Source organism: Ascaphus truei, chromosome 4, assembly GCF_040206685.1.
Source record: "Ascaphus truei isolate aAscTru1 chromosome 4, aAscTru1.hap1, whole genome shotgun sequence".
NCBI classification, from domain to species: domain Eukaryota; kingdom Metazoa; phylum Chordata; class Amphibia; order Anura; family Ascaphidae; genus Ascaphus; species Ascaphus truei.
The window spans coordinates 414,904,478-414,932,261 of record NC_134486.1 but is presented as its reverse complement, the minus strand read 5'-3'; the positions used below and the strand labels follow the sequence as shown (position 1 = coordinate 414,932,261).

Here is a 27,784-nt window from a genome sequence, read left to right as displayed (position 1 = left end):
GTATGTGAGAGTGTATGTGTGTCTGAGTGTGTGTCTGAGTGTGAGAGTGTCTGAGAGTGTGTGTGAGAGTGTGAGAGAGAGAGTGAGTGTTTGTGTGTGAGAGTGTGTGAGAGTGTGAGAGTGAGTGAGAGTGTGTGTGAGAGTGTGTGAGTCTGTGAATGAATACAGACACCAACCCACAGTCAGTCATAGTCACCCACTCACCCACCCAAGGGTAAGTCACCCACCCGTCAATCATCCAAGTGTCACCCACCCACCCGTCAGTCAAATTAAACAGAAAATAAAATAAACAGAATGCATTGTAAAGTTTTTTTCCGTATTAACAATAACAAGAAAACAGTTAAGTAAAAGAGTAAAAGTTGTGCTAAAAAAATATATTTCTGTGGTAGGTGCGCTATGGGTGGGGGGAGGGGGTGTTGGCTGTGGGGGGGGGGGCTGCTCCTTTCATTTGTCCTGGGCCCCATGATTTCTGTTGGCGGCCCTGCACGCACACTGACTCACTCACACTTATTCTGTGCCGCTGTGTGCGGGATAAGTGGCGGAAATATACTGTATAAAGTAAATAAAAAAATATACAAACATACTCAGTGAAAGGCGTTTTATGGTATTGCACTGTATGGAAACGGCCTGCACACAGCTAATAGTAATAACTGTATTTATATAGCGCTATTCTCCCAGTGGGACTCAACGCGCTTCGCAAGTTCCAAAACAGGAAAAGAAGAAGAAAACATTAAGGTTATAAAAGAGATCAAACATAGATAACATACTGATGCAGCCACGAGTATCCGAACACTGCAACATTTCTGTGACATTTCTGCAGACAGACTAATGGCCCATCGGATTAACACAGCGGCGGGTCAGTTTGAATGGGACTGCCGGGACCCCCCCGCTCTGTTAATCCGATGGGCCATTAGTCTGTCTGCAGAAATGTCACAGAAATGTCGCAGATTTTCCCAGGCAAGTGTTTGGATTCTCGTGGCTGCATCAATAGTACACATCCCATATAGAAGTTCCTGTATAGGTGAATATATTGGTAGAGATCAATTCCAAACAATGGGTAAAAAAAGGCCCAATAAAGATAGGCCAAGAGGGACATTCACTCTGGGACAATAATAATAACATTGTTTTCCTACAGTATATAGCGCTTCTAGTGCATCTAATGTGCAATTCTGCTCTTTTCAGAAGCAGCGGGCTTAAACATGTGTGGGTTTGCATTGCACTTGTATCTGCTGGTACTTCCTTTGCTGTGCACCCCATTTGCACTGTGACATCCCAAAGCTCTGTGTTGTTCTGTCTGTTCTGCATTATTTAGTGGCTGAGATGGATGTTCAACTCCAAACTCAGAGGCCAAACAGTGAATCACCTCGGGGGGCCATTTCCCTTTCCTGTGCACAGAAGGAGAGAACTGCATGGGGTAATGAATGGGCCGATCTGGATTACACTGCAGTGAGGTCGCAACTCCTGCAGTGCATTTATGTCTTACAGATCTGAGAAAGTGTTCAGCATTTGTTTTTGTTTTTTAATATAGGGAAATTAGGTTTGTTGGGTATCCCTTTCATTAACCCCTTTCTGCTAGTCAGACTGCAATGCAATATTCAGATCATGCCAACTTTTCCGAGATGAATCCGGTACATCAACACAACGATGCTGTGTGACAAATCGAGTGTGTTAGTGTAGGAGTTTCACATCAATGCTAATGTGTTACCTCATAAATATACACAGTCCAACTACCGCTCATCGAGACCGAGACAACGGTACAGAAAGCCTTTTGGTTCAAATTTGGCATGGTTTTCTGAAGATTAATAAGGCTACATCTTTAAGGCAACAGAAACAACACAATACCAGACACTTGTGTGCCAAATCCAGATTGTTCTGCCCAATGCAGGAATGAGGAGTTCTCCCCGATGCAAAGCGCTAAGATGGGCGCAGTAACCCTGCTCCTTGCCGACACATCTATTGTGGTGAAAGGCTATTGAAGGGGCAGGTTTCCGGCGAGTTCCTCGGAGCTGGATCCTCAGCGACTGCTCCTGGGATTTGCTGTATTATTGCACTCACTGCTCCTAACCTACGGAGAACGACGAGTCTATTCTGCAGAGCCGAAAGCAACCTTGTCATCTCGGAAGAGAAGTTACATTTTTAAGTAGTCTCTGGGGTTCCCAGCTCCCTCAGCGCAGCCGGGGCTCCATTGCATAAATAGATATGAGTCCATATCATTTTTAACCCCTAAGGAGACAAGACAAGCTAGGCAGCGGTTTGCATGCAGGCTCCATCCACTATAGTTTTGCTTTACCCATTGCTTTCATGTTCTCTTTCCCATCCTGACGGTAACCTGCACTGTACTGTTCTCCAGCCGACTTGTTTGCAAAACTTTCGCACAAGTCTAAAAAGGAGCGAATCTAACAAATTCGCTGCTCGCCAAAGACTTGCCGCGTCGTCCACACGCCCATGTTTGCGCCCCAAGCATTGGCAGCTCATTGTTCATAAGAAACCAACCGGCAAAACTGCTGCCATCTTTAATCCACTGCGAAAGGCGCAGAAATCGCAGAAATAATCTGCGAAATGTTTCGTAAAACGTGAACATTAAAGAAAAAGGGCAGTGACGGACCGATCTGCAGGAGATTGCACGTCTCTTCTGTGCACCCGCTGTTAGCTGTATCCACAAAGGGAACGTGCAGGCAGTGCAAAAAGACGCGACGGTAGCTGGATCAGATGTGATAAAAAAATAACTTCTTTATTCAAGATCTTCACAGAGCTCACATGGTGCTGTGAGAGGTACTCTGACGCGTTTCGGGCTCCCTGCCCTCTGTCAAAGAGTAATGTACCTGCTGAGTAAATGCATACATTAGAGTGGCGATATTAGCACAGACTGAATTATATAGGCTTTGGCTTGCTGCCTCTCACCCGGGTCACTTCTATTCTGCACACAGCACATACCGTTCTGCCATTTCTTCATCTGCACGGAGCTGCTTCACAAGTTCGATGTGTTTGCGCTCACGGTCAAGAACTTCAGTTACTGGGAGATGGATGGGTATGCGCCACATTTCCAGCAAACAGCGCGCTACACAGCCGGACGATCTCTCCCTGTTAGTAACCGTACATGAATGAGAGATATCCGGCCTGACCATTGACATGTTCAATGTCCGGGAACTTTGCACCAGCAGGAGAAGCCGCCATTGTTTTGAATCAGCTGTGTGAGAGGAAGGGAGAGGCTATCAAACTATGTAACCCCAGCAGGTTGCAATAATGATGGCTACTTCTGTACCCTGAAAAGGAAGGAAGGAGCGCTCACGCTGAAATTATTGGTGTACTGCCATGGGTGGATGCAGGACCTGGGTCCTAGGTGGCATGCTGAGGAGAAGATAAATGCAGCACTCTCAGTCTCAATGCAAAGGATTCTGGGAAAGGTCCACATTTTAGGACCGAAACGTTGATCTATGACTAAATAATCCTTGGCATGAAGACTGTGAGAGTGTTTCTGTACACAACCAGAGGGATCGGAGACACCCCCCTGTGCAATCCGTGCAATGGTTCTGCAGACCTGCCACGTCCCTCCAGCTCAGCAGGGAGATAACACTCCCCTCCTAGTTCTGCATCCCTATTTGGACTGAAGTTATAAGTTGTGTTTCACTTCCTCTGGATCAAATGTAACATAGGTCGAACTAAATGGACATATACGTCTTTTATCAAACTCATCTCTAGTACCGTGACGCAGAAATTGCGTGATTGTATAACTCACGGCATGCATTGCACATCTCCACAAAATGAATTAAAACGCATACCAGTGGAAATGCACCACGGCGCTGGCACGTTGGTTACAGTCTGTGTCTCCCACTGTCTGCCAAGTTGCTCAAACCAGTTCCACTTTCTTTTTCGTTAAAGGTGGTTTAATAAAAGGCCATTTACTTTCCGGTCTTAGAACACCAGTAATACGTAAACCTTCCATCGATACGAGACTGTCTTCTGTTGTACGTATACATTTGCCACGCTCAGTAGCAATCATTTTGGCATAAATATATATTCATGATGTGGTGGATGTAGGAGTTTGAGCTAACTGGGAATGTGTGTGTTAGTCACTTTCTGACTGGTAACAGTCTATGGAGGTTAGGTGGCACCCCCCCCCCCCCCAGAGCTCGCCCCTCCCCACCTTTTTAACTTGGGAGGTTTTGGCAACTTGCTGAATGGACAGGACTCACTGCAGTTCCTTCCCCTCATGCAGAGGTAACAGGAAGGGTTCACAGCTCTAGTGTTAGGACCTGCATTTTTGGTTTACCTTGACGTTTGGTATGCAGGCTTATGATGCTTTGGCCAAAGGGTTTAACTAAATAACCAAGTAATTACTATTATTATTTAAGTATTTAAACTTTATACTCATTACCGTATATGTTTTGTCCATTTGATGTAGCATTGGGCACCCCCTGTCATCTATACGAGACCCAAATATTCAACGGTTTGAGAATTCGAGCGCAGCGTGGCGCCTTTATTTCCCCGTCCCCTTCAAACGCCGAAGCAGAAGAGTTAGCACGTGCCGACCGCAGTGGCGGGTGAGACTTTGCGCATTGAGAGCTAAGCGTTCTGTATGTCATCAGCAAGAAAGCCAACTAGTCATAATAATAATCCAAGCGATGCAACACCTTGGGGCAAAGAAACACGGTGGGGAGCAATCAGTCACATTTCCCACGGGGTCGGGGTAAAAGGGGGGATCTGGGGCATTCCACTCCGTATTTAAAAGGCTCCTAATGAGCTGCGATCAGGCGCACAGACTGGCAGCAAATTACTGCACAGGGGCTGATATGCAGAGGGGCAAGGGGTTCATTAACCCTCTCGCTGCTGCCTGGCTTTGCCAGTAGGGATGGGTTTCCAAGCTGCCCGTGATGTGGAGAAGCTGATGCCGCTGCCGGCGGTGACGGGGTTAAGCAGTCATTTATCTGGCTGTGATTTTGCAGCGAGTTATGATAAGCTGTAGTTAACTTTATCATTACGCGTAACGGGGCCGTCCCCAGGAACACGTGTAATAAAACCAATTGGAAGCAGTTAGGGATTCTTTTTCCTGTAGATCTCGGCTCACCTAAGTGTTTCATTTGGCTGTTTGTTTCATTGCTGTAATCTGTGACTGGTTCCCATGTAGCTCCCAAGCCATCTGTGAAGTTTGTAATCTACTGTATGTATATATACTGTACCAGCTCTGCCCAAACACAAAGGATGCTTTGAACAAGCAAACAAAAGAAAAATTAGTGCGCCTGGTGATCTGTTCCTGAAACCACTCACCGTAAAATGGATTATTAAATAAATCCAAGTGTGAGTTTTTTTTTTTTTTTTTTTTTTTTTCTACCCAGGTGATCCATACTCTTCTTGTATGGGATGCAATTTAATCATGCATTTAAGGCTATTCTGTTGAACATCACAGGACTCACCGATTGGGTATCCAATTAAGTAAGGGAGTTCATCATTTAAGTGTACTCTTGGAGTGTTGTATAGTATTTTTAGCACATTTTTATTATATGCCATTTATTGATTTATATACTTGTGGCAAATTTGAGGAATATCCCAAGATGTAATGTTGAAATGTTAAATTGAGTTAATGAATTCAGGATTTACATTTACTCTTTATGTGTTGTTTAGTGTTTGCATATTTGTTATGTAGTATAAACAGTGGGACTTTGTAATGTTTAATAATAATGTATCAATTCATTCAAATGTTATGTTGTTGTATTGTAATTTTTCTTTATACACCTTGTTTTTTTGTGACATGAACCATTACATGGGGGTTGTGCTGAAATGCACTGTTGTACTGAGGGTGTGAGATTGTCATTGGAAGCCAATTAGGCTAATTGATGACCGCTGTCTAGATGGGTATTTATAGTCCACTCTAAACACCCCCATGGTATCCCTGATGAAAGCACGTCACGTGCTGAAACGCGTAGGAGGAGGAGTCTAGAGGGGTTGCAGCTCTTGTGCATCCCTGTCTCATTGCCCCAGTCCTGGTGGTCTAACGTGGAGTCCCTTGGAGAGTGTACTGCGGAGGCTGTGGAACTTTGAAGCTGTGTGAGGTGTGTGAAATTCGGCTCTCAGCCCCTGTGTGCTGCGGCAGCTCCAGGCACAGCCGGGAAGGGTTGGTGCGTCACGTCCGGCCGTGACGTCATACCCGGAAACCCGGCGCCCTGTGAGTAGTTCCATCCCTGGTGTGCAAGCCCAGGAGAGCTGTACAGCGGAGTTTCTGCAGCGAGGCTGTGAAGGACGAAACAAAAGGAGCCACCAGCGCAAAGAGTTTGAAGTCTGGGTGAGCTTTTTCCATATTTGATGCCTACGGCACCTTCCCATTTCTACACACTTCATTACCTGCACAGTTGGTAGCGCTTTCCATCCCAGCTACCACTCTGGATTTATACCTCTCAAAGGTCACTCTTGCCCGAGTCTGTCACATCAGACAGGGGCATTAACTTGCACTTACATCACCTGGACAATCTCGAACTGGCAGAGACTTGTGTTACTCATTTTATATATTATATTTTTGTGTATTCAATCATGCTATTTTATGCTATTGTTTTATATGTGGTTTATACATAAAATTGGCTGCTGAGCCTGATCCCAACTAATATAGCGCTTCCCTGGTTGTTTTCTTTATTACAAAGGATGCTTTAGCTTTAGATGGAACAAAAAGTTGTGTATTTTTTTTTAAAGTAAAGCACAGAAATCTCTCTTTTTCCTTGGAACAAATATATGAAACCCATGAGAGGATCCGCGAGTCTTCTGCAGGTTTCACCCCTTTTTCACATGTCTAACGTGTAACATGGTATGTCCATACTGTAAGTACCTCTCTTTCCCCCACAGGGTACCTGTGATGTAAGTCCCTAGTAAGTTCAGGGCCTTCATGGGTTAATCTATGGGCCAGTGACCCCCCTTTCCGGCCACTTGTAAGTGATGGAAGTGTGGTGGTGACTCATGGCCTGTGAACAACCTATCAGACATAGGTACAGTCCATGAGCCCGCCCCTTCCTGAAGCTAACCAGTGGGTGTAGGCAAAGTTAGTGTCGTCTTGCTCTGCCTTCCAAGGTGAGAGCATGGGCTGTCGGCCTCTCCCATGTCATGGATGAGCTGGCCCACCTCAGGCCTAAGTGCCTGAGGAGCACCAAGACTCAAAGCCCCATACTATCGGGCAAGCACCATCCTGAAGTCCTGGGATGTTGGACGTCAAGAACTATGCTGTATGAAGAGCTACTGCAACATGTCCAAAACTGGGTGTCAGTTCTTGGGCAGGAGGGGTAAGGAGTGCAGTGGTGGGGACTGACATCCATATACCAACGATCCCATCACAGCTGGAGGCACTGAAACCATGAGCAATAACCCAGAGACACCAAAAGCCTGTCCTGTTGCCCCTTACCATCATGGCTACTCAGCTCTGCTGAACCAGCAGGTATGCCTCAGCATCACAGTAAGAGCGTAATTCAGTCCTTCTCCCAGAGAGGGGGGGGGGGGGGGGCGATGACATGGGTTACATAAGCTAAAGCTGACACAAGGATTCTGGGTAGTGTTGGACCAGGTCCTACATTTTTTTTAAACCGGGTAACGGGTACCCGGAGGATTTGGCACCTTGTACCCGGTCGGGTACCCGGCTACCCGGTTTTTCACTTACCTGGGGGCGGTGGAAACTTACCTGGGGTGGAGGAAGCCCGCGGCGACATCTGAACAGGTAAGCAGAGGTGCGGGGGCGGTGGGGCGGCATCAGCGTCAGAGCCGTCTGTCCAATAGGAAAGCTTCTTCTCCTGCTCCGGTCACATGGTCCCAGCTCACAGTGCAGTATGGAGTCCTGCAGCGCCCGCGCGGGCTCCACACTGACGCCGCCCCACCGCTTACCTGTTCAGATGTCCGCGCGGGCTTCCAGCAGGTAAGTAAGAGATACTTTTCATCTACCCTGACATTACCCGGATACCCGGCGCCGGGTCCACTTTCCAGCTGCCGGGTCCGGGTAATTTCCGGGTAGCTGAAATGCCGCCAAGTAACGCCGTTACATCCCTAATTCTGGGTAATGGTGTGCAAACAGGCACACTTAGAGTATCACTTTTTGTGTCATTCTGGAACCCCAAACTCATTTATCTTATTGTTTGTACAGATGTCGTCAATGTTATTGTACACCCGGCGCGTTCCCGTAGGTGAAGTAGCGCTGTAACCCACCCCCTTTTTCATGCGTGCCATATTCAAAACAATGGCGGCTTCTACCACTGGTGCATTGGGTATGTCCAGCTGCAGAGCGCCAGCGGCTTATGTTTTCTAAACAGCTTTCCATATCATTTATTAATCAGTTATTATTTCATTCAATGTTATAGTGAAACAGTTAATATATTTTGGGGGTTAATATAGTCACAAAAAAATATTGCAGAATCAAATAATTGTGTCTTGAAGAATTAAAATGGCAGCCATGAGCAACGCGGGTCTCAGAGAAGCGCTGGTAACATCCCACTGACCCCCTGGGTGCCACAAAATCACCGCCCTGGAGTTTTAGATATATTTAAAGCATACGGTTGACATTATTGTTTAAGCTGAGGTTGTGGCACTACTGCAGGTGCCTGATCGGAACTATCACAATTGAACCTTTGCAGTGCCTGGGGTTCGACGGCATCAGATATATATTTTTTCATTTTGATACCTCAAATTAGAAATGGACAATGTTTTTGGCGTGAAAATGGCATCTCTTCCCAAGCTCAACTTTTTTAATTTAACTGAGCTAAAAAAAAAAAGAGTGGGAGAGAGTGACAGAGAGAGAGAGAGTGACAGAGAGAGAGAGAGAGAGTGACAGAGAGAGAGAGAGAGAGTGACAGAGAGAGAGAGTGACATAGAGAGAGAGAGAGAGTGACAGAGAGAGAGAGAGAGTGACAGAGAGAGAGGGTGACAGAGAGAGAGAGTGACAGAGAGAGAGTGACAGAGAGTGAGTGACAGAGAGAGAGTGACAGAGAGAGAGAGAGAGAGAGTGACAGAGAGAGAGGGTGACAGAGAGAGAGAGTGACAAGAGAGAGAATGACAGAGAGTGAGTGACAGAGAGAGAGTGACAGAGAGAGTGACAGAGAGAGAGAGTGACAGAGAGAGAGAGTGACAGAGAGAGAGAGAGAGTGACAGAGAGTGAGAGTGACAGAGAGTGAGAGTGACAGAGAGTGAGAGTGGCAGAGAGAGAGGGTGACAGAGAGAGAGGGTGACAGAGAGAGAGAGGGTGACAGAGAGAGAGAGGGTGACAGAGAGAGAGGGTGACAGAGAGAGAGAGGGTGACAGAGAGAGAGAGGGTGAAAGAGAGAGAGTGACAGAGAGAGAGTGACGGAGAGTGAGTGACGGAGAGTGAGAGTGACAGAGTGAGTGAGAGTGAGTGAGAGAGACCTGTGCACAAGAAGGATCACACCTGGAATATACAGTATATTAATGAGATATACAAAGTAGCCTCAGTTTCTCACACCACCACACACCTCCTAGAAGATTACAACAAGGCTTAGCCCGATTTTGACTAATCCACCCATCTGTAGCTGTGATATCCACACTGACGGTCACGTGGTGGGACATCAGTGATGCAGTGTACCGGGGGATCCGGAGGGCATAGTGACGCTACCATGGCCGGACCAAGATATTTGCAGGTGCCGAACACTGTTTGGCCTTGATACAGTATATAGACGCCCTAATTGCTGATCCTGTCACAGGACATGCACAGATCTCAACCTCCAAAACCCCCAATCCGCGACACGCGCAGAAACTCAATGAGAGATAACAGGTTGGGGTTGGATATTGCAGCTCCTAATACATGCTAATAACCCTACCTCCCGTTGAGTGGCCCGGGAGGGAGTGTAAGGGTTAAATGATTGCTCCGTCCTCAGTTTATGATTCAATTCAGATATCACAACTCACGCTTCTCATTACAGTGACATAATTAGTTATATAACTGCTAAGCATGCCAAACACTTAGCAGCTGCCCACAAGATTAAATGCTAATGCCTGTAATCATCCATGAAAGCGGTTTGTTGTGAAAATTTATTCCCAAGGAACTGTCGCTATATGGCAAGTAATTGTTAAACAACACGCGGAAAATGTCGGGAGACTGACGTCTAACACCTAGGTGCTGCAGGGACCCGGAGCAGGTTTGAAAGGGTTAATCTGGCTCATATAAAGAGTGGATGAAAAGCCAGGAACCCCTTAGCTGCAGAGAAGGGTTAACAATGAATGGAAAAGTAAAAAAAGGGTATTGTACCAACAAGGTTTTTTTTTTTTTATATCCCCTTAGAAATGATATTTTATGTATTTAAATCGCTAGAAAAAAAAGGATGATTATATATTTTTTTGACACTTCTTAAAAAATACCTGGAACAGATACTTGTCAGGTGCACTAGCATAAAAAGAGGGAATTAATTACTGGGAATTACACACACAAGTCAAAATCCACCAACAATGCTCTATGGTGTCCATGGACCACAAGGGGTGCAATTCTGGGGCAGAAGAGACTGCATCAAATACCGTAGAAAGATAGATATGAAGGGCAGATAATACCCACTTGCCCGCCTAGTCTGCTCATTCTCCTACCTGCTGGAAAACCTCAGCCACTATTCCATAGTTCCATACTATAGTTACACAGCTACACAGTTACACAGCTACACAGTTACACAGCTACACAGTTACACAGCTACACAGTTACACAGTTACACAGTTACACAGCTACACAGCTACACAGTTACACAGTTACACAGTTACACAGTTACACAGTTACACAGTTACACAGTTACATAGTAGATGAGGTTGAAAAAGACATATCCATCAAGTTCAACCTATGCTAAATTTAGACAACAGATACATTATCCTATATCCGTACTTACAGTATATTGATCCAGAGGAAGGCAAACACAAACCCCAGTGACATATCATCCAATGATATCTCATAAGGGGAAAAATAAATTCCTTCCTGACTCCAAGAATTGGCAATCAGATTACTCCCTGGATCAACATCCTCCCCATGTTTCCCATGTACACTTATTTGGTATATCCCTGTATGCATTTCCTTTCTAAAAAAAGATGTCCAACTTTTTTTTTAACAAATCCATTGTATCTGCCATCACAGATGGGTAATAGGTAATGAATTTCACATTTTAACTGCACCTAACTGTAAAGAACCCTTTCCTTTGTTGCTGGTGAAATTTCCTTTCCTCCAACCGTACGGGATGCCCCCGAGTCCTTTGTACTGCCCGGGGGATAAATAGTTCTTTTGAAAGTTCATTGTACTGACCCCAAATCTATTTTAACTAGACTCTCCTACCAAGTCAGATTATCCATCCCCTTCATTAAGGTGGAGGCTCTTCGCTGCACTTCTTCTAGTTCTATAATGTAATCCTTATCGAGTGCTAAGCAAAATTGTACTTATACAGTTTCATAATTATACTTGCTTCCCTTCCATCCATCCTCCGTTTAATGCAAGATAAGATCTTGTTTGCCTTTGCAGTTATTACCTGACATTGGGCACTATTGCTAAACCTGCTGTCTACAAGCACTCCTAAATCCTTCTCCATCAATGATTTACCTAATTTAGCTCTATTTAATTTGTAAGTCGCCTGTATATTCTCGTTTCCTGAATGCATAACCTTACATTTATCTGTATTAAACCTCATCTGCCATTTACCTGCCCAAGTTTCCAGTCTCTCCAAGTTCTGCCGAGGAGAGAAATTACATCCTGCTCCGATTCTACAACCTTACACAATTTAGTGTCACCAGCAAAGATGGAGACTTTGCTCTCTAAGCCAACCTCAAGGTCATTAATAAACAAGTTAAAAAGCAGGGGTCCCAGTACCAAACTTTGAGGTACTCCACTTTGAACTTTTTTAGGTTGGGCTAAAGTTGTTCTATTCCTGATCTTTCTCTATTGTCTGTCCTTCAACCAGTTTTCAATCCAAGTGCAAATATTTTTACCCAGACCAATGTGCTTTATTTTGTACACTAACCTCTTTTGTGGAACCGTATCAAAAGCCTTTGCAAAATCTAAGTAGACCACATCAGCCGCATTACCCGGATCTAAATTCCCACTTACCTCCTCAAAGAAACAAATGAGGTTAGTTTGGCATGATCTATCCTTTTATCCATAAATCCGTGCTGGCTATTACTAATCATTTTGTTATCCATGAGATATTTTTGAATATTATCCCGTACTAAACCTCCCCAATATTGATGTCAGGCTTACAGGTCTGTAATTCCCCGGTTGTGATCTAGCTCCCTTTTTAAATATAAGCACCACATCTGCTTTACGCCAATCTTGTGGTACTGAGCCTGTGGAAATGGAGTCCCTGAAAATTAAATGTAATGGTTTGGCTATTACTGAGCTTAACTCCTTGAGAACCCTTGGGCGCAGGCAGATCCTTTGGCATCTGTCATATTTAATATACCCTTATATCTATCCCAAGAATGTTTGAACTCTTTCCATTAATTCTCCACCCTGAAGAATTTGTAGTAAAACTCGGGACTGGCATTAGAAATGAATGTACAGTTTTAGCCTTCTTGTAAGAGACTAGATCCGTCACTGCAATGACTGTTTAAACTTCCGACTAGGGCGGTGTGTACAGAAAACCCGGCTCTGGCAATATCTTCTGTACAAGCAACTTTTCTCCTGTGGATTAGAGTTAGGTATATGGGCAGGGTTATTTATATAATCAAGTAAAACAAATTGGTTCCCATCACAGTAAACAGTACTACCATCTATCCTGTCCCCAATGCACGTTGCTTAGGCGAGACATGTGACACCTCCTTTTCCTTTCACTGCATTGCAAAAATGTGCCCCTTCATTCTCTGTAATATTGCCAAGATCCGCCCTTTCCTGTTAATCTGCTGCATAAACTCTAATGCCACAGCCCTTCTCCTCTCCCGCCTGGATAACTGTAACATATTGCTAACAGGCCTACCGGCCTCACAACTTTCTCTCTGCAATCTATCCAAAATTCTGTTGCTAGAATAATTAAAATTTCTCCCAGGACAGTCTCTGCTCATCTCCTCCTTAAATTGCTCCTTACCTTTAAGGCTCTCCACTCATCTGCATCTTACAACATACAGTACCAGCCTTGGTCTCTCGTTTTGCCCCTGCTGGTCTCCTGCGCTACACCCATAGCTGTCTCCCTTCCACCTCTACTGCTCTCTCTCGCGTTAAATCTTGTTCCCTCACTGTCCCTTACCTGTAGGACTCCCTCATACTCAGTATATGCCAAGCACCCTCCCTCACACAGTACACGCCAAGCACCCTCCCTCACACTCAGTATACGCCAATCTCCCTCCCTCCCACTCAGTATATGCCAAGCACCCTCCCTCACACTCAGTATACGCCAAGCACCCTCTCTCACACTCAGTATACGCCAAGCACTCTCACTCAGTATACGCCAAGCCCCCTCCTTCACACTCAGTATACGCCAAGCACTCTCCCTCACACTCAGTATACGCCAAGCCCCCTCCCTCACACTCAGTATACGCCAAGCACCCTCCCTCACACTCAGTATACGCCAAGCACTCTCCCTCACACTCAGTATACGCCAAGCACCCTCCCTCACACTCAGTATACGCCACGCACGCTCTCTCAAGTCAAACCTAAAAGCTCACCTCTTAAAAGAAGCATTTTTTTAGGCAGTCTCTCCTACCTGCCATTGTGTCCAAGCACTGCCATCTACTGCACTCATCCCCTCACCTACTGTCTCTATAAGTCCACCATCATACCACTTAGATTGAAAGCTCTGCGGGGCAGGGATTTCCTTTCCTATTGTCTGATCCTGCTTGTTGCACCTATTGTATTATAATTCCTTGTACTGTAATGTCTCTTTGTAAGCACTGAGTACACTGTGGGCATTATATAAAGATATACAGTACATACAGTTAAATACATTCCCTGCTCACACAGACTTTACTATACATGTTTTTCTGTACGGGTGGCTGGTCACATACATACTGTACATAAGGAGCAGGCTTCCCAGTTCTCTTTTGTTGCAGTATGCTGGGGATACTGCAGTATTGTGTGGTAACATTACCCCTCAATCCTATAGAAACTGTGTAATATTCCGAGGCAGTGTGGGAATTCCAAGGAAGCCCGCTACGTCTGTATATGGAAATCTCATATACATCAGGAATTAAATAAATACAGAAGCGTGATACGTGTAAGATCAGTTGCAGTGAAAAGGAGAGAGACAGACAGACAGACACGGCCACGTGCACAGCTAATAGGACGATGAAACCCCGGTGATGCTCACCTATGTGCTTCCCATACATGTGGTAGTAGAAAGAGACACAGTAGGGTATTTTTTGATACGGAGACCTCGTCGTCACGTTGTACATGGGGCTGATGAGTCTTGCTCTGTCTCCAGAAAGTCGTGGCCGAGAGGCTTCAATGAACATGTAGTATCCTGTTGGGAAGAAGAAGGAAGGTGATTTACAGATGTAGCCCGGTTCAGTGTTCCCACCCGCGGCTTCTGCCGGGAGGAAGTCTCTGTGCAGGAGTCAGCTGTCTGCACAACCTCCACAGGTAGCCACGGCTTCCTGCGGGAGGGAGAGATTCTCTGTGCGGGATCCCATTCAGCAGGAGGCTGCTAACTGCACAACCTCCGCAGGCAGCCGCGGCTTCCCCCGGGAAGGAGAGATTCTCTGTGCAGGATCCCATTCAGCAGGAGGCTGCTAACTGCACAACCTCCGCAGGCAGCCGCGGCTTCCCCCGGGAAGGAGAGATTCTCTGTGCGGGATCCCATTCAGCAGAAGGCTGCTGTCTGCACAACCTCCACAGGCAGCCACGGCTTCCCCCGGGAAGGAGAGATTCTCTGTGCAGGATCCCATTCAGCAGGAGGCTGCTAACTGCACAACCTCCGCAGGCAGCCACGGCTTCCCCCGGGAAGGAGAGATTCTCTGTGCGGGATCCCATTCAGCAGGAGGCTGCTAACTGCACAACCTCTGCAGGCAGCCACGGCTTCCCGCAGGAGGGAGAGATTCTCTGTGCGGGATCCCATTCAGCAGGAGTCAGCTGTCTGCACAACCTCCACAGGCAGCTGTGGCTTACCCCGGGAAGGAGAGATTCTCTGTGTGGGATCCCATTCAGCAGGAGGCTGCTAACTGCACAACCTCCGCAGGCAGCCACGGCTTCCCCCGGGAGGGAGAGATTCCCTGTGCGGGATCTCATTCAGCAGGGGGCTGCTAACTGCACAACCTCCACAGGCAGCTGCGGCTTCCCCCGGGAAGGAGAGATTCTCTGTGCGGGATCCCATTCAGCAGGAGGCTGCTGTCTGCACAACCTCCGCAGGCAGCCACGGCTTCCCCCGGGAGGGAGAGATTCTCTGTGCGGGATCCCATTCAGCAGGAGGCTGCTGTCTGCACAACCTCCGCAGGCAGCCATGGCTTCCCCCGGGAGGGAGAGATTCCCTGTGCGGGATCCCAGTCAGCAGCAGACAGACGTAGCTTTTACTGTCCCCGGAGGTACAGACGAGACAACGAGAATTCTAAAACGTGAAATGTTTCAGCATGTACCTGGGTCTTGTTGGTGATTGCCACTGGTTTGTTTTGGAATAACTGTCGGCACTACAGTACAGCATTTGGTTTCTGTCCTGCGGCTCTGGGGACAGTAAGCCTAGCTACATCTGTACTGACGATTCCTTATGGGTGGCAGGTTTCAATCTGAGCTCGCTTATCTGTTATTGATACGCAATCTGATGTTTCACAGGGGAGAGAATAACAAAAGAAAGTGATACAATAGATAATGTCCGGACCCCAAGGAACTTGCTGTCTAAGTAGCTATTAATTAGACTATTTTTCTCATGGAATAGCATGTCACTGGATACATTAAACAGTTATCATATGTTCAAACCATGCAAAAACTGCTTTTTTTGGGGACAATATGAATATTTTTTAACATTTGTTTTATTTGCATACTTTCCAGGTGCAGTATTACTCTCAGGTGTCTTCCAAAAATATCTTTGTATCACAATATGGACTGTTGGTTAATATGCCTGGGGGTATCTAAGACCACTTCTAAACAGATCTCAGTCGGTCTCCCTCCCCCACCCCCTCATCTCTCCTCTCCCCCTTCCCTCCCTCCCTCCACCCCCTTTTCTCCCCCCTCCTCTCATCTCTCCCCCTTCCCTCCCTCCTATCCTTCTCTCGCCTACCCCCTCCCCTCTCCTCCCTCCCGTCCCCTCTCTCCTCCCTCCGCTTCTCCTCTCTTTCCCACCCCCCATCTCGTCTCCTCCCTCCCCCATCCTCTCCCCCTTAGCTGCGATTTTTGATGCTTTCCAGGAGATACTGCCACAAATCGAGTTAAAACTAAGATGTCAAAACGTGCCGTTTTTATGCATATGTAGCCGGGTCCCCTCTCACCTCCGTGGCGGGTGGGGGAAGGCTGCAGGTCGACCAGGTCACCAGAGCTCCGCAGCTTACCCGGCAAGTGGGGGCCGCCATCTTGAAGCTTGCGCATGTGCAATGGCGGCCGTGCCCACGCCCTGAGGGTGCCGATTCGCGGGCGTCATTTTGTGCGCGATGGAAAGAGGTGGCCCAAAGTTGCGGCGGACATCTTTCCCACGACTCCACAAGGGACTACATGTCCCAGGAGCCTTAGGGGCTGGCAGATAGATACAGTTTGGCGCGAAGGCAGCCGAGCGGGCAGTCGGAGCAGGGACAGCAAGGGAGAAGGTAGATATGACGGTAGGGGGTTAGCAGGCTCTCAATAAAGGTGAAGCCCATGAATGGTTACCCCTGATCCGTATGTAAGGGTTCAAGAAGTGTCAGCCTAGTTAGTTGGGGGCCGGAGTTGTCGGTTCCCCTAAAGATGTACCCGGGAATCATGCTTGTTCTCGGATACACGTAGGCACATTGTCCCGGCAATAATCTTCCCTTGAAAACGCTTGCGCGACTCACCGCTAGGGTTCCCTGCTTCAGCACAGCCCAGAAAGGTAAATGGGGCAAAGGGATGTAAAGTGTCCCTGTAACTATGAGGGGTCCCTAGATTACGGGGGATACCCAGTTAATGCCCAGGTAGCCCAGAACCTGTATTGGGGGTTCATGGGCACTCCAACCATAAGTATAAGGGTGTGAGGGGACACTTAGAGTCCAGCCCAAGTCTATGAGACAGTGTGTGGGGAATAAAGGCTAGTAGAAAATAAAGTGCAGCTTTCTATTCTATTCCCCATACCCAGAGACTGAGGAGATATAACAGTATATTTTATTAACATTGTGTTTTAAATATAAAATGTACTGTTGTGTACGGTAAATGGGCTGGGGCTTTCAGAACCAATGTTCTGACAGGCTGCCAGGGCTACCAAGTTAGGTGCCAGTAAGTCTGCAGGACATCGGAGATGAAAGCCACCAGAGGATGCCAGGGGTGTGAAGACCATTTGGGTAACAGGTAAAGGCTCAAGTACCCACGTCCTGGGATGAATGGAAGTCGTCCGGAATACCATATACTGAATAGTGAGGGATGGAGGTGGCAAACTTGCACATGTCCCTTGGCAGATTCAGATTTCCCACTTACCCGGCTTTCCAGATCGGCATCGCTCTGATTGGCTGAGGAGAAAGTTCCCACGCCCAGATTGGCTGTAGTATTTTGTGAATGAACTCCAAAATACTATAAGAAACCCATAAGCCAAATCACCGGAGAGATTCTTAGCGCCAGAAGGACGGGCGGGCTTTTTGAAAGTGCTCTTGCGTGAATAGCAGAGCACCGCCTTCAGAAAAGTCTGCCCGGAAAATATTCTAAGTCCAGCTTTTTGGGACCAAGTTCTCAGAAAGGAACATAGCGGTCGCGGTTAGGATTTCAAGCCGATTTTAGTTCCAGGACGTTTGTAGCCAAGTCCTGGTCAAAGAAAAACTCTGTTTTAGAGTGCACAGCAGCTAGGAAAGTCTAGTTTTTGACCCCAGTCCCCATGTAAGTGTGTCTTTTTGCCTGTATTTTTTGTTCCACGGTGTGTATGCCTATTTCTGTGAATAAATCTCAATTTATATCATTATCTTGTGCACAATATATGATCCTGGTAAAAGGTGTACAGTAACCCTGGGCTCCCGTGTCAGTAGTGTCCGGTGTCTGTGGCTCCCGGACTATGCTGGACTCCCCAACAGGTCCCAGTTAGGCCCCGACCCTCAGTAGATTGTTGTGCTGTAGGGAAGGCCCCCACATAGGGACGCTCCCCTTAGCACACGCTAAGTACACCGGTGACCGGTCGCCATGCGGTGAGTTGCGGCCTGTGGTCTGGGCTCAGACCACAAGCCACCCCATTGACTTTAAGTGAGACACTCCAGCTGAAGCTCCCTCAGCGGACGCCTCTGGCGAGGAGAGAGAGGATCCGGTAGATCCCGCGTTATGGGCTCACAGTGCGGTCCTGCAGATCCATCATCTCCAGGTTGTCCTGGTCTGGCCCAAGACCAGAAGAGGTACCCACTTGCACCAACGGCCTTACACAAGTGGCAGCGCTACTCCACACACACTCTTTGGGTGGACCTTGTCTGTGGACACCAAGATGGTTAGGTGCCCAGGCACCCTCACTACTTTGGGGGAACCCTACTGGGGGTGGTGAACATTTTGTGGGTCGTTGTATTGTGGGTATTGTGTTGGGGTACTGTGTGGGGTTATTGTTATCATTAGGGTGTGTTTTAGTAACCTGTTACACTATGCTTGTGTGTGCGTATTTCTAGCTACTGTATTTGGGTATCCAGCTATGCCATGATCCCTCCCAGGTGGAGGCACTGTATTCAAATAGACGAGCTCACCGCAGGCTCCCAGCGGCGGAGGCTTAGGCTGTGAACCCGCTGCGGCCGTGGGCCACCAGCTCCTTTCCTCCAGTCTGAAGGTCCCCGCTGGCGTCAGCCGGCCGATGCTGCAAGCTTCTTGTGATGAGAAGCGCTGAAGCGTCACGTGGTGCGGCAGTCAGCCAATGAGGAGGGAAGGGAGCGGCTACGGGGAGGGAGGCGGCTATGGGGAGGGAGGCGGCTCCCCTGTCTGTGCAGCCATGCATAGCGCCGCCCCCCACTCCTCTGGTGCCCGTTTCGCAGACTGACCCTGCTCCGGGAGGGGGGAGGGAGGGGGGAGAGGGACCGACATGGGGAGAGGGACCGACAGGGGGGAGAGGGATCGACAGGTCGGGGGGGGGGGGGGAAAGCGCGAGAGCCTCCCGCTCAAACTACGCCCCCAGCTCCCGCTCCCTACAGACCGCAGGGAGCGGTCAATTGCAGCGGCTGAGGGCTGCTTTGGGGCTGAGGGGCAGCTGAGGAGCTGCAGCGCTGTGCTGCTGTGTGATGGTCCCGCCCTCTCATGTCATGGAGGCGCCCCCCCCACCCGTTCCCACCCCCCTCCCGGCTCCCTACAGACCGCATATCGCAGTCTGTGCCTGTCAGCGCGCCGTATGTCTGCTGGAAATCGGAGTTCAAAGCAGCCAGAGGATGCCCAGAGGAGTCAACAGAATTTGGTTAGCGGGGAAAGGCAGTTCAATGAAACCAGAGATCAATGGCAGTCCTCCGGGATGCCACTTGTTGTGCCAGACCTAGGGGCGCCTGCCCAGCGGGTGGCATTGGGATAGCTGGGGGGAGATGTGGCAGCTTGGGCATGTCTCTTGGCTTTTTCAAATTTCCCGCTGACTTGGCTTGGCTCTGATTGGCTGCTTGAGAAAGTTTCCACGCACTGATTGGCTGTCCGCTCTGCTTCTATTTTATGAATGAAGCAGGAAATACTGTAAGAAGCCGTGAGCCAATCAGATGGTGTGTTTCCCTTGCGTCAGAGCCAAAAGAGTGCGGGCGGACTTTTCAAAGTTGCTCTGTTTGAAATAGCAAAGCAACCGGCTTCGATTTCAAACCTGAAAAGCCTGCCCGCCTGAGACTAAGTCGCGACTTTTGCGCCCAAGTTCTCAGAAATGAACGGAGCGGTCGTGGCTGGGATTTCATGCCGATTTGAGTTCCAGGCTGACTCGCGGTGAGGAGGGACCAAGTTCCGAGGACAAGAATGTAGCGGTGGCGTATGGGATTTTACGCCGATTTGGGTTCCAGGAGATTCCGGGCTAAGTCCCGGTCAGGGTAAAACTCTCCCATAGAGTTCCCTGCACCTAGGAAAGTCTAGTTTTTGACCCCAAACCCCCAGTAAGTGTCTTTTCGCCTGTATGTTGTGTATCATTGTGTGTATGTGAATTTATGCCGAATAAATTACAATTTATTTCTCTACCTTGTTTTGCTCAATGAATGATCCTGGTAAAAAGGTGTAAATAGCCTGGTCTCCCGTGACAGCACCCTCTTAAAACATTAAGCAATTCCTTACTGGGTCACCCTTGTTATATAAAGGAATACTATTATCATATACCTGAATAACATATTATTCCTTTATATTATCATATACCCGAATAACATATAAAGGAATAATATTAACATATACCTGAATAACATGTAAATAAATCCTATTAACATTCACCTGAATAACCATGGAGTAACACAGGAGGGACAGGGAGTAGGGGGTATGGTACCTGTTATTGGACCAACAAGTACTTGATATGTTACAAGCTTTCGAATGTCTCAGGGCCCCGATGAAGGACCTCGAGAGACACATCAACTACTAGTTGGTCCAATAAAAGGTACCATACCCCCTGCCCCCTACCCCCTCTCCCTCCGATCATATAAAAGAATCCTGACATTTTCTAACACGCTTACCATTGAAAATAATTTTGTTATTGGGCATGTAACACGTCCCAGAAAGAAATCTCACCGCGTATAACAATCCAGCTGCCTAGAAATCCTCTCGCGGGACCCGTTCATCGCGCCTCGTGCCAAATGAACGAGTTCTTTTCGCGAGGCCCCCCACTTATCACACCCAAGGTAACGGTGTGTCCCCAGTTATTGCCCAGCGGTGACCGGGAACAGCCCGAGCACAGCTCTGCGTTCTGCACAAAGCCGGCACACAAGGGCAAATTAAGCGGGGACTGTAAAGGCGGAGAAGTAATCACCGTCCGCGCTGCTCTTTATTGATATTTTATGAATGTCTCTCTCGCTAGCAGATAATAACAGTGAAGTGCTGTTTAATGGCTCTGCCTGGCCTGGCACTTTGCCGTTTGCATCTCCGTAGAAGTGAGACTCTGCGGCTTTATATCATTACGTTACCATCCCCTTTCGGACAGCAAAGGGTTAAACCTCCTTTTTTCACCCCTTGATTAAATGGCGATCCTTAGCCCGAAACGGCGCCTCGTTCACTAGGGCCGGGGGGGCGGCCAACTCCAGTTCTCAAGGGCCACCGACAGGTCAGGTTTTAAGGATATCCCTGCTTCAGCACAGGTGGCTAAGGTGGAGTCAACGACTCAGCCACTGATGGAGCCTCTTGTGCTGAAGCAGGTATATCCTTAAGATTAGAGATGGATGACCCAGTCCAAATCCGTTCCCCGGATTCTTCCGAATTTGCCATTATAAATCCGTTCCGCCGGGTAAAATCCGCAGACGGATTGTTACAGTTTCAATCCGCGCGGATTAATCCAAAACCGCCGTTGGATACAATGCGCAGGGGAATTTTAACAATGCGTCCGCGAATTCCGCAACCCGCTGGCGGATTTTAATCCTCCGATCCGCGGCGTGGAGTCTTACAGTCAGGCGCGTGCGGAATTCCGTGAATGGTCTGATGTCACTCGGCGCTGTAAAGGTTCCGAGGCCGTCGAAGGTTCACAATTAATTAGCACGTTCCAAAAATGTATTTAACTCCAGTCGCACAGATTTAGTTCCATTTTAATTATTACCTTTCAGTTTCCCCTCCGCCCCCAGATCTGGATATCCCTAAGGCCCCTCAGGTCTTGCGTTACACCATAATTAACTCTAAAACTGTTGGTAAAAAAAACTCACCTGGACCTTGGGGTGACGAGCAGTGAATTTACTGCCGATAATGCTGCATCCGTATATTTTCTCCTGCATTCTGGTCTGTGAGAGGATAGCACTTACGCCTCGGGAACTTGGGGGACCCCCACGGCTTTACGCGGTGCGCTTTAGCCCCAAAGGACACGTCAGTTCAGATGATGAATATACGAAAACAACGCGCAGATTGCCGTGTTAAACATAGCCCAGGAAACGGTTACCTTCCGGCGTCTCGCTGCGGTCGGTGCTCGGCCCGGTGTTGGCCGTTCTCTTGGGATTCTGCGTCAGCGCGTTCTGCCGGATCCAGTCGAAATTATCCATGCTGTCCTGCACAAACCCGCAGATTTTCTCCTCCTCAAACCGACACGTGTTATCTGCGAACAGCAAGAGTACACGGGCTGTGACCAGGGGCAGCTGCCTGGAGGGGTCCTTCACGCCTGCGCCTGCCCAAGTGGGCTCTCAACCGAAACTAGGAATGCTGTGTGTGCATCACCATCCACTTCCAATGTGAGCTGTGTGTGGCAGGAACTCCTTCTAACCACTGCTTACTTATATATATACTGTATAATGCATTATTCCTATTTGTTTCTGCTCCGTAGTGTGTGCTGTGTAATATGCCTGCTTTGCTTGGTGCTATATAAATAAATATACGTACAACACGACGTAGGCTTCTATTTCAGAATACTGGTGACTATATGGAAATGGAGCTGTAAATCCATGCAGAATGTATACGATATTCTTTCCAACTTGTGTCCCTCTACAGAAAGTCATACAAATCAGCTCTCACACATCTATTTCATCAGGGATTATTATCATTCTCCCGGAGGAAAATCTGGGCCGGTATTGGGAAAACGTAACTATCAGAAATTATTAGGATTAACAAAAAAAAAACAATACTTCAGAAAAATAACAACAAAATAATGGGGTTCTTTTTCCTTTGCTAAACTTGGCTGTGGGTTTTTTTCTCACTATTTTTATCTCCTATTGCCAGCGGAGAAACTTTGATAAGTAACGGTCTATAAAAGTCTCTGCGCAGAGAACCGTACCCCGGTTTTGTAGCTGGGGGACTTTAGTGAATAACCCCCTCCTGCACAGATACACAAAGGTCCGTTAGTGCCCTAACGAGGTGGTTAGCGCCTCGTTAAGCTTTAATGTATATCTTCGCCACTCACTAAGGATAGGCCAAGTCTTGTTTTTGTCCAGAAAGGGCATTGCGTTGAGTATAACGGCTGTTAGTGGTAATGTTATAGAGGCATTCTCCCCAAAAATCCATTACCACAGACCCTTCAACCTAACGCAGGGATGTAACTCAACGTTCGTGAGGTCTCAGCTACCCGGGGCGTTACTCCCACCCAGACCCTGAAATAGTGGTTGGAGAAAAAGAGAGAGACCAACCATATTTCAGGGTCTGGATGGAAGTACCCTAACCATTTAATCGGGTAGCTTACCCCCTCCTCCTCGTGTAATACTTTGTGCCACTATGTTACTTTACAACTCTGTGACTATATGTTGGCAGAAAGGACTATCTGTGGTTTGGAGCTGCTCAGTTTGGAGTGCTGGCCAAGTTCAGCCTAATAGAGTATCGGAAACTTTAATAACAATATTAGTAGTTTATAAAAACAAAATGAGGTATAAAAAGCATCAGAACAAGATCTATTGAAAGATAAACTGAAGTACGAGAACGATCAATAAGCGCTGGCAGATTGAAAGTACGTCCATCAAACAGCTTTTTGAGGACACCACTTTTTTTTACGAGAGCAGCCAGTGATTTAAGCCTTACAGGTCTAAATTGAAAGGACAGGAGCTGAAGCACTGAGCGATAAAACCCTCCGCTGCCCTAAACACCGTGGGCTAAGCATGAATTAAACGTAACAATACTGCCTGCACCACGAGACGTTCAGTGACCTTCCCGTGACCCCTTCAAAGCCACTGTGGCCGACAATGTCTTCAGCACCAAAGGAGTTAACAGGTTGTCATGGTGCAGTGGAAAAATCCAACATATAAGGGTGGCACAAAATAAAGAAAGCACTTAGCAGAGCGACACCTTTTATATTGTTTTCAAAATAGTTGTAGAATTTTAGCTGCTGAAATTAAAAGGGTAAATTTGCTAATGTTTTCCAGCGGCAAAACTGTGGCAAAGCCGGCACAGAGGAATGATGTCTTCACATTTCTTGTAGATGTGGAGCTCGTTATTAAATTTCCCGGCACGTTAGACCCGTCCGTTTCCCGCATGGCTGGTTCCCACTAGTGGGAAACGTGTCCACCGCTGCACGTAAGAACACTTGCTACAGATTTAGTCAGCTTTACTGTGTTCGGCGCGGCTGGCGCGTGCAGTCACACAGCCGCGGCGGTTGCGGCACCGGAAGATTAATTCTCCATAAGCATGGACCCCCTGCACCTCCATGGCAGCGGACACTGTGCCGGGCGCCGGGAATATTACGTCTGGCTTAAATTGTTCAGGGAGGAAGTTTAAAGCACCTTTGATCTGGCTGATTTTCTGATGACGACAAAGGAGAGGAAAAGCGATGCGCAGGCGCGCAGATGTGTCTCGTGTGTTTGATGCACATCATGTAACTTCTTCCTAACTTCTCCTATTGACAGTCCCCAAACCACAAGCTGATACACGAGTGACCTGACTGGAAGGGTGAAACGTCAAACGTTGGAACAATGTGAACACCAGGTTTGCACAGATGTTACTGTACATAAACAGCACAAGCTTGTCCCTGACTTCAGAACATTGTGTATCCGAGTATTAAGGCTGTAAAGTGAGCATTGTATGTAAGCTTAGATTGTAAGCTCAGGAACTCCATTTCCTAATGTCTACTATGTATGAAGCGCGTATTGCTATTATATCACTGTGTGTTACTGCTGCAAAGTGCTATGCACATGGACAGCACTATGTACATGAAGATATACAGTACTGTACATTCATATCAAAGAAAAAACTCTCCAATGCTCCCAACCGTGCTACTAAATCGGATGTTTACTAAATCAATCTGGTGCTATTGTTCGCACCACTTTTTGCTCCAGTTTGCAGGTGAGAGACTATGATACATAAATCCCCAAGTACTGTACATAAAATCTTTGGTTCGGCAAATATTTATTCATGACATTTACACAATATAAATGGGATGTTAAAATGGCGGCTGACTTTGCTTGTGACAGTGAGAGGATAGATCGGATCACTGGTTCTCAACTTTAGTTCCATGGAAACTTGTGTAAGAGGATACCAGAGGTCTCGGGGGGAAAATGTGGTAATGTCCGATACGGTATTTTATTGTGCAAGACACAACGGGGTATTATGTATCAAGTGGAGAACGCTGGGGTCAAAACAACTGCCCCGTACAGATGTAGCCGGCGCTTGTGCACCGTTAACACAATGTGTTCCATTATTTACCCATAGTGCTACTGAAAGCAATAGTCAATGACACAACACACGCGTTATTTTGCGCATTATCTCAACTTAACGTGAGTGATAACATCAGCTATTTACCACAGAATGGCTCCATTTTTTGCCTAGAGACTGTACAAAGACTCAAATAATTACATTTTCTTGGCCCATTTATTAAAGGAATAATGTAATAAGGTTCTTAAATAGTACCCTGCAATGTTGTAAATTACACAAAAACACAGAAAGCTGTGTAAATAAAAATGCAGGCGCCTTCACTGAGTGATAGTATATTTTACAGGACTACTGTAGTTCATTTGCAAAGGGTTCTGTATTCTTTATAAAGTTGGAGACCAGTAGGATATATAATGGTGGCAATGGGACTTCTCTACCTGCCAAAGCAGCCGATCGGGAAGATTTGTGCCCAAATTTCCTTTTGCCCAAGTCCCTGTGTATCAGGGGAAGTGGGGCAAAACGGAGCATTTTCTTCCTGTGTCAATGTATCCACGCATATTCTTTGATGTTACCCCGCCCGCCTCTGCTTGCAGCTAGGGAGTGTCAGTAGGAGGTGTTAGGGAGGAGTTATAGGGCGCGCAGGCTATAATATGATCTATCAAACTACTGTGCATCTCTGTGCATCATTCATCTCCCCTTTCAATTGCTCAAAAAAAAAAAAAAACGAAATTCTGAAACAGCTTCAGGCTAAAATTCTGCGACATGCGGAAGAAACGCTTTCTAACGTTTGACACAACTGGCTTCCAAAAACATGTCCCAATGCCCTTTCCTTTTGTATGTATGTATGTCTTTATTTGTATAGCGCCATAAAATGTACATAGCGCTTCACAGTAATTGGGTTAATACACACAGCCTTTGTAATATTCTTGGATATTGAAGCATATATACATTGCACTAGTGTGGCGAGGCTATATTACTACACTATGATATAGCTGACAGCTGCTTTTAATTAATTACAATCTAGAATGATAAGGGAAGAAAAAAATAAATATTTTCTGAACCAGGGAGGAAAGATCGGGGGGGGGGGGGGTGTCATTTTCCAGGAACACCCCCCCCCCCCCCCCCAGCTCAGGGAAGATAACAAGAACGATGTAGAGACGTAGACCCCTCGGAGGTTGGTGGTTATAAGTGCGAGCGCTTTCTTCTAATGACCGTTCTACCACTTAAGCTCCTAACAAATAAGGCACGACCTCTCCTTTCCACTTCATTTATTCCTAATGAGAAAGCGAAAAATGACCTTTTTCAAATCTTAATGCAAAGTCCCCTTTGGAATTAATGAGCAGAAAGGTGCCACCGCTGGAGATGAAGGACAGACGGGCGTCTTCACGGGTCGGGCCGCTGATACCAGCCGCCTGCCCTCTTGCAGCGCTTAGCCCTTCAGCGCTACAGGGGCCTGCGATCAATGGTGCGTCCCACGCCGATGCGTTTGGGTTCTTCGGCGCGGCCTGTTTCCCAGGCTGCAGAGGGGTTCCCTCTTTCCTTGAGCAGTTGCTGGAGAGGTGGGAGGCTTCGGGTGACGTTGCCAGCCATGCAAAATTGGACTTTATCGAGCCGCAAAAAAAGAAAGTCGCAGCTCAGCCAGCGTCCCGCAGAGTACTCGCCGAGCATGACGTTATTGTGCATTAAAACTTCCGTTATAGGCTGGAGTGGCTCAAAGACACGGACCCGGCAAATAACGACGATGAGAGTGAATCAGGAGAAACTTGTTTAATTCCCGGTGTCGGCTCCTTGTGACCTTGAGCAAGTCACTTTATCTCCCTGTGCCTCAGGCACCAACATCATAGATTGTAAGCTCTGCGGGGCAGGGACTGTGTCTGTAATATTCCTATGTGCTTATTATTAATATGCTGATTTTCTAAAATCACTAAATTCGCTTAAAGCTGAGACTATAATTAGGGAACACTGCATTTCGCTCGCTGTCTGGCGATATTGCTGAAAATGCCCTAATTTAGGAACATTATACGCCCTCTGAGAAATGCCCCACATTTTGCAGGCAACCAAATCTGGGAGACAAAAATGCTTAACATGACACCAATGCGTTTCGCGCACCGCGAGCAGTTGCACGCTGGTAATATCAGTTTGCAGTGCTTAACCCTTTCACTGCCAGCAGACCATGTAATGTATTGCAGTGGTTCATGTTTAACGCCTTCACTGCCAGGGCTGCATTGGTGGCCCCTCTGCCAGTGAGGGGGTACGGGTTTGTTTCTTAGAACGGATATGAATTGGGCGTTCTCACCGAAAACAATGGCCGCGCGTTGATTTAATTGTGTGCTACGTTGGTTTTTTGGACGTTTGCGTGCGCCGTCTTCATCTGTGCGGCTTTGCATCGTGCACGGTTCCCTTTTCACACGGGACTGATGTAGTTAACCGTACAATGTTCCGTGCCGCTGCCGACACGGTCTCCAGCGCCGCAGACGCCTTACCATGTTCCGTGCCGCTGCCATGCACGGTCACGCGACCGCGGTGATCATGTCACCGGAGGATTAACACTGCGATGGGGATCCCATCCGGAAGCATGAACCCCCCACACTGTGATCGCGGCAGACACGGTCTCCAGCG

At 47.4% G+C, this 27,784-nt stretch overlaps 1 protein-coding gene across 6 annotated transcripts in view; it reads right to left on the bottom strand.

The window, feature by feature from the left end:
* MDGA1 (MAM domain containing glycosylphosphatidylinositol anchor 1) overlaps positions 1-27,784 on the bottom strand; it is a 544,714-nt gene that overhangs the window by 26,328 nt on the left and 490,602 nt on the right. For 4 of the 6 annotated variants that reach the window (XM_075598786.1, XM_075598783.1, XM_075598787.1 and 1 more), the window contains 2 exons: positions 22,044-22,196; positions 14,232-14,384 (listed from right to left, as the gene is read on the bottom strand). In XM_075598786.1, coding sequence (XP_075454901.1) covers positions 14,232-14,384; positions 22,044-22,196 — 306 coding nt within the window. Of the gene's footprint in view, positions 1-2,934; positions 3,188-14,231; positions 14,385-15,498; positions 15,672-22,043; positions 22,197-27,784 lie in introns of those variants that run through there. The other 2 variants (XR_012801245.1, XM_075598788.1) reach the window with 2 other exon arrangements.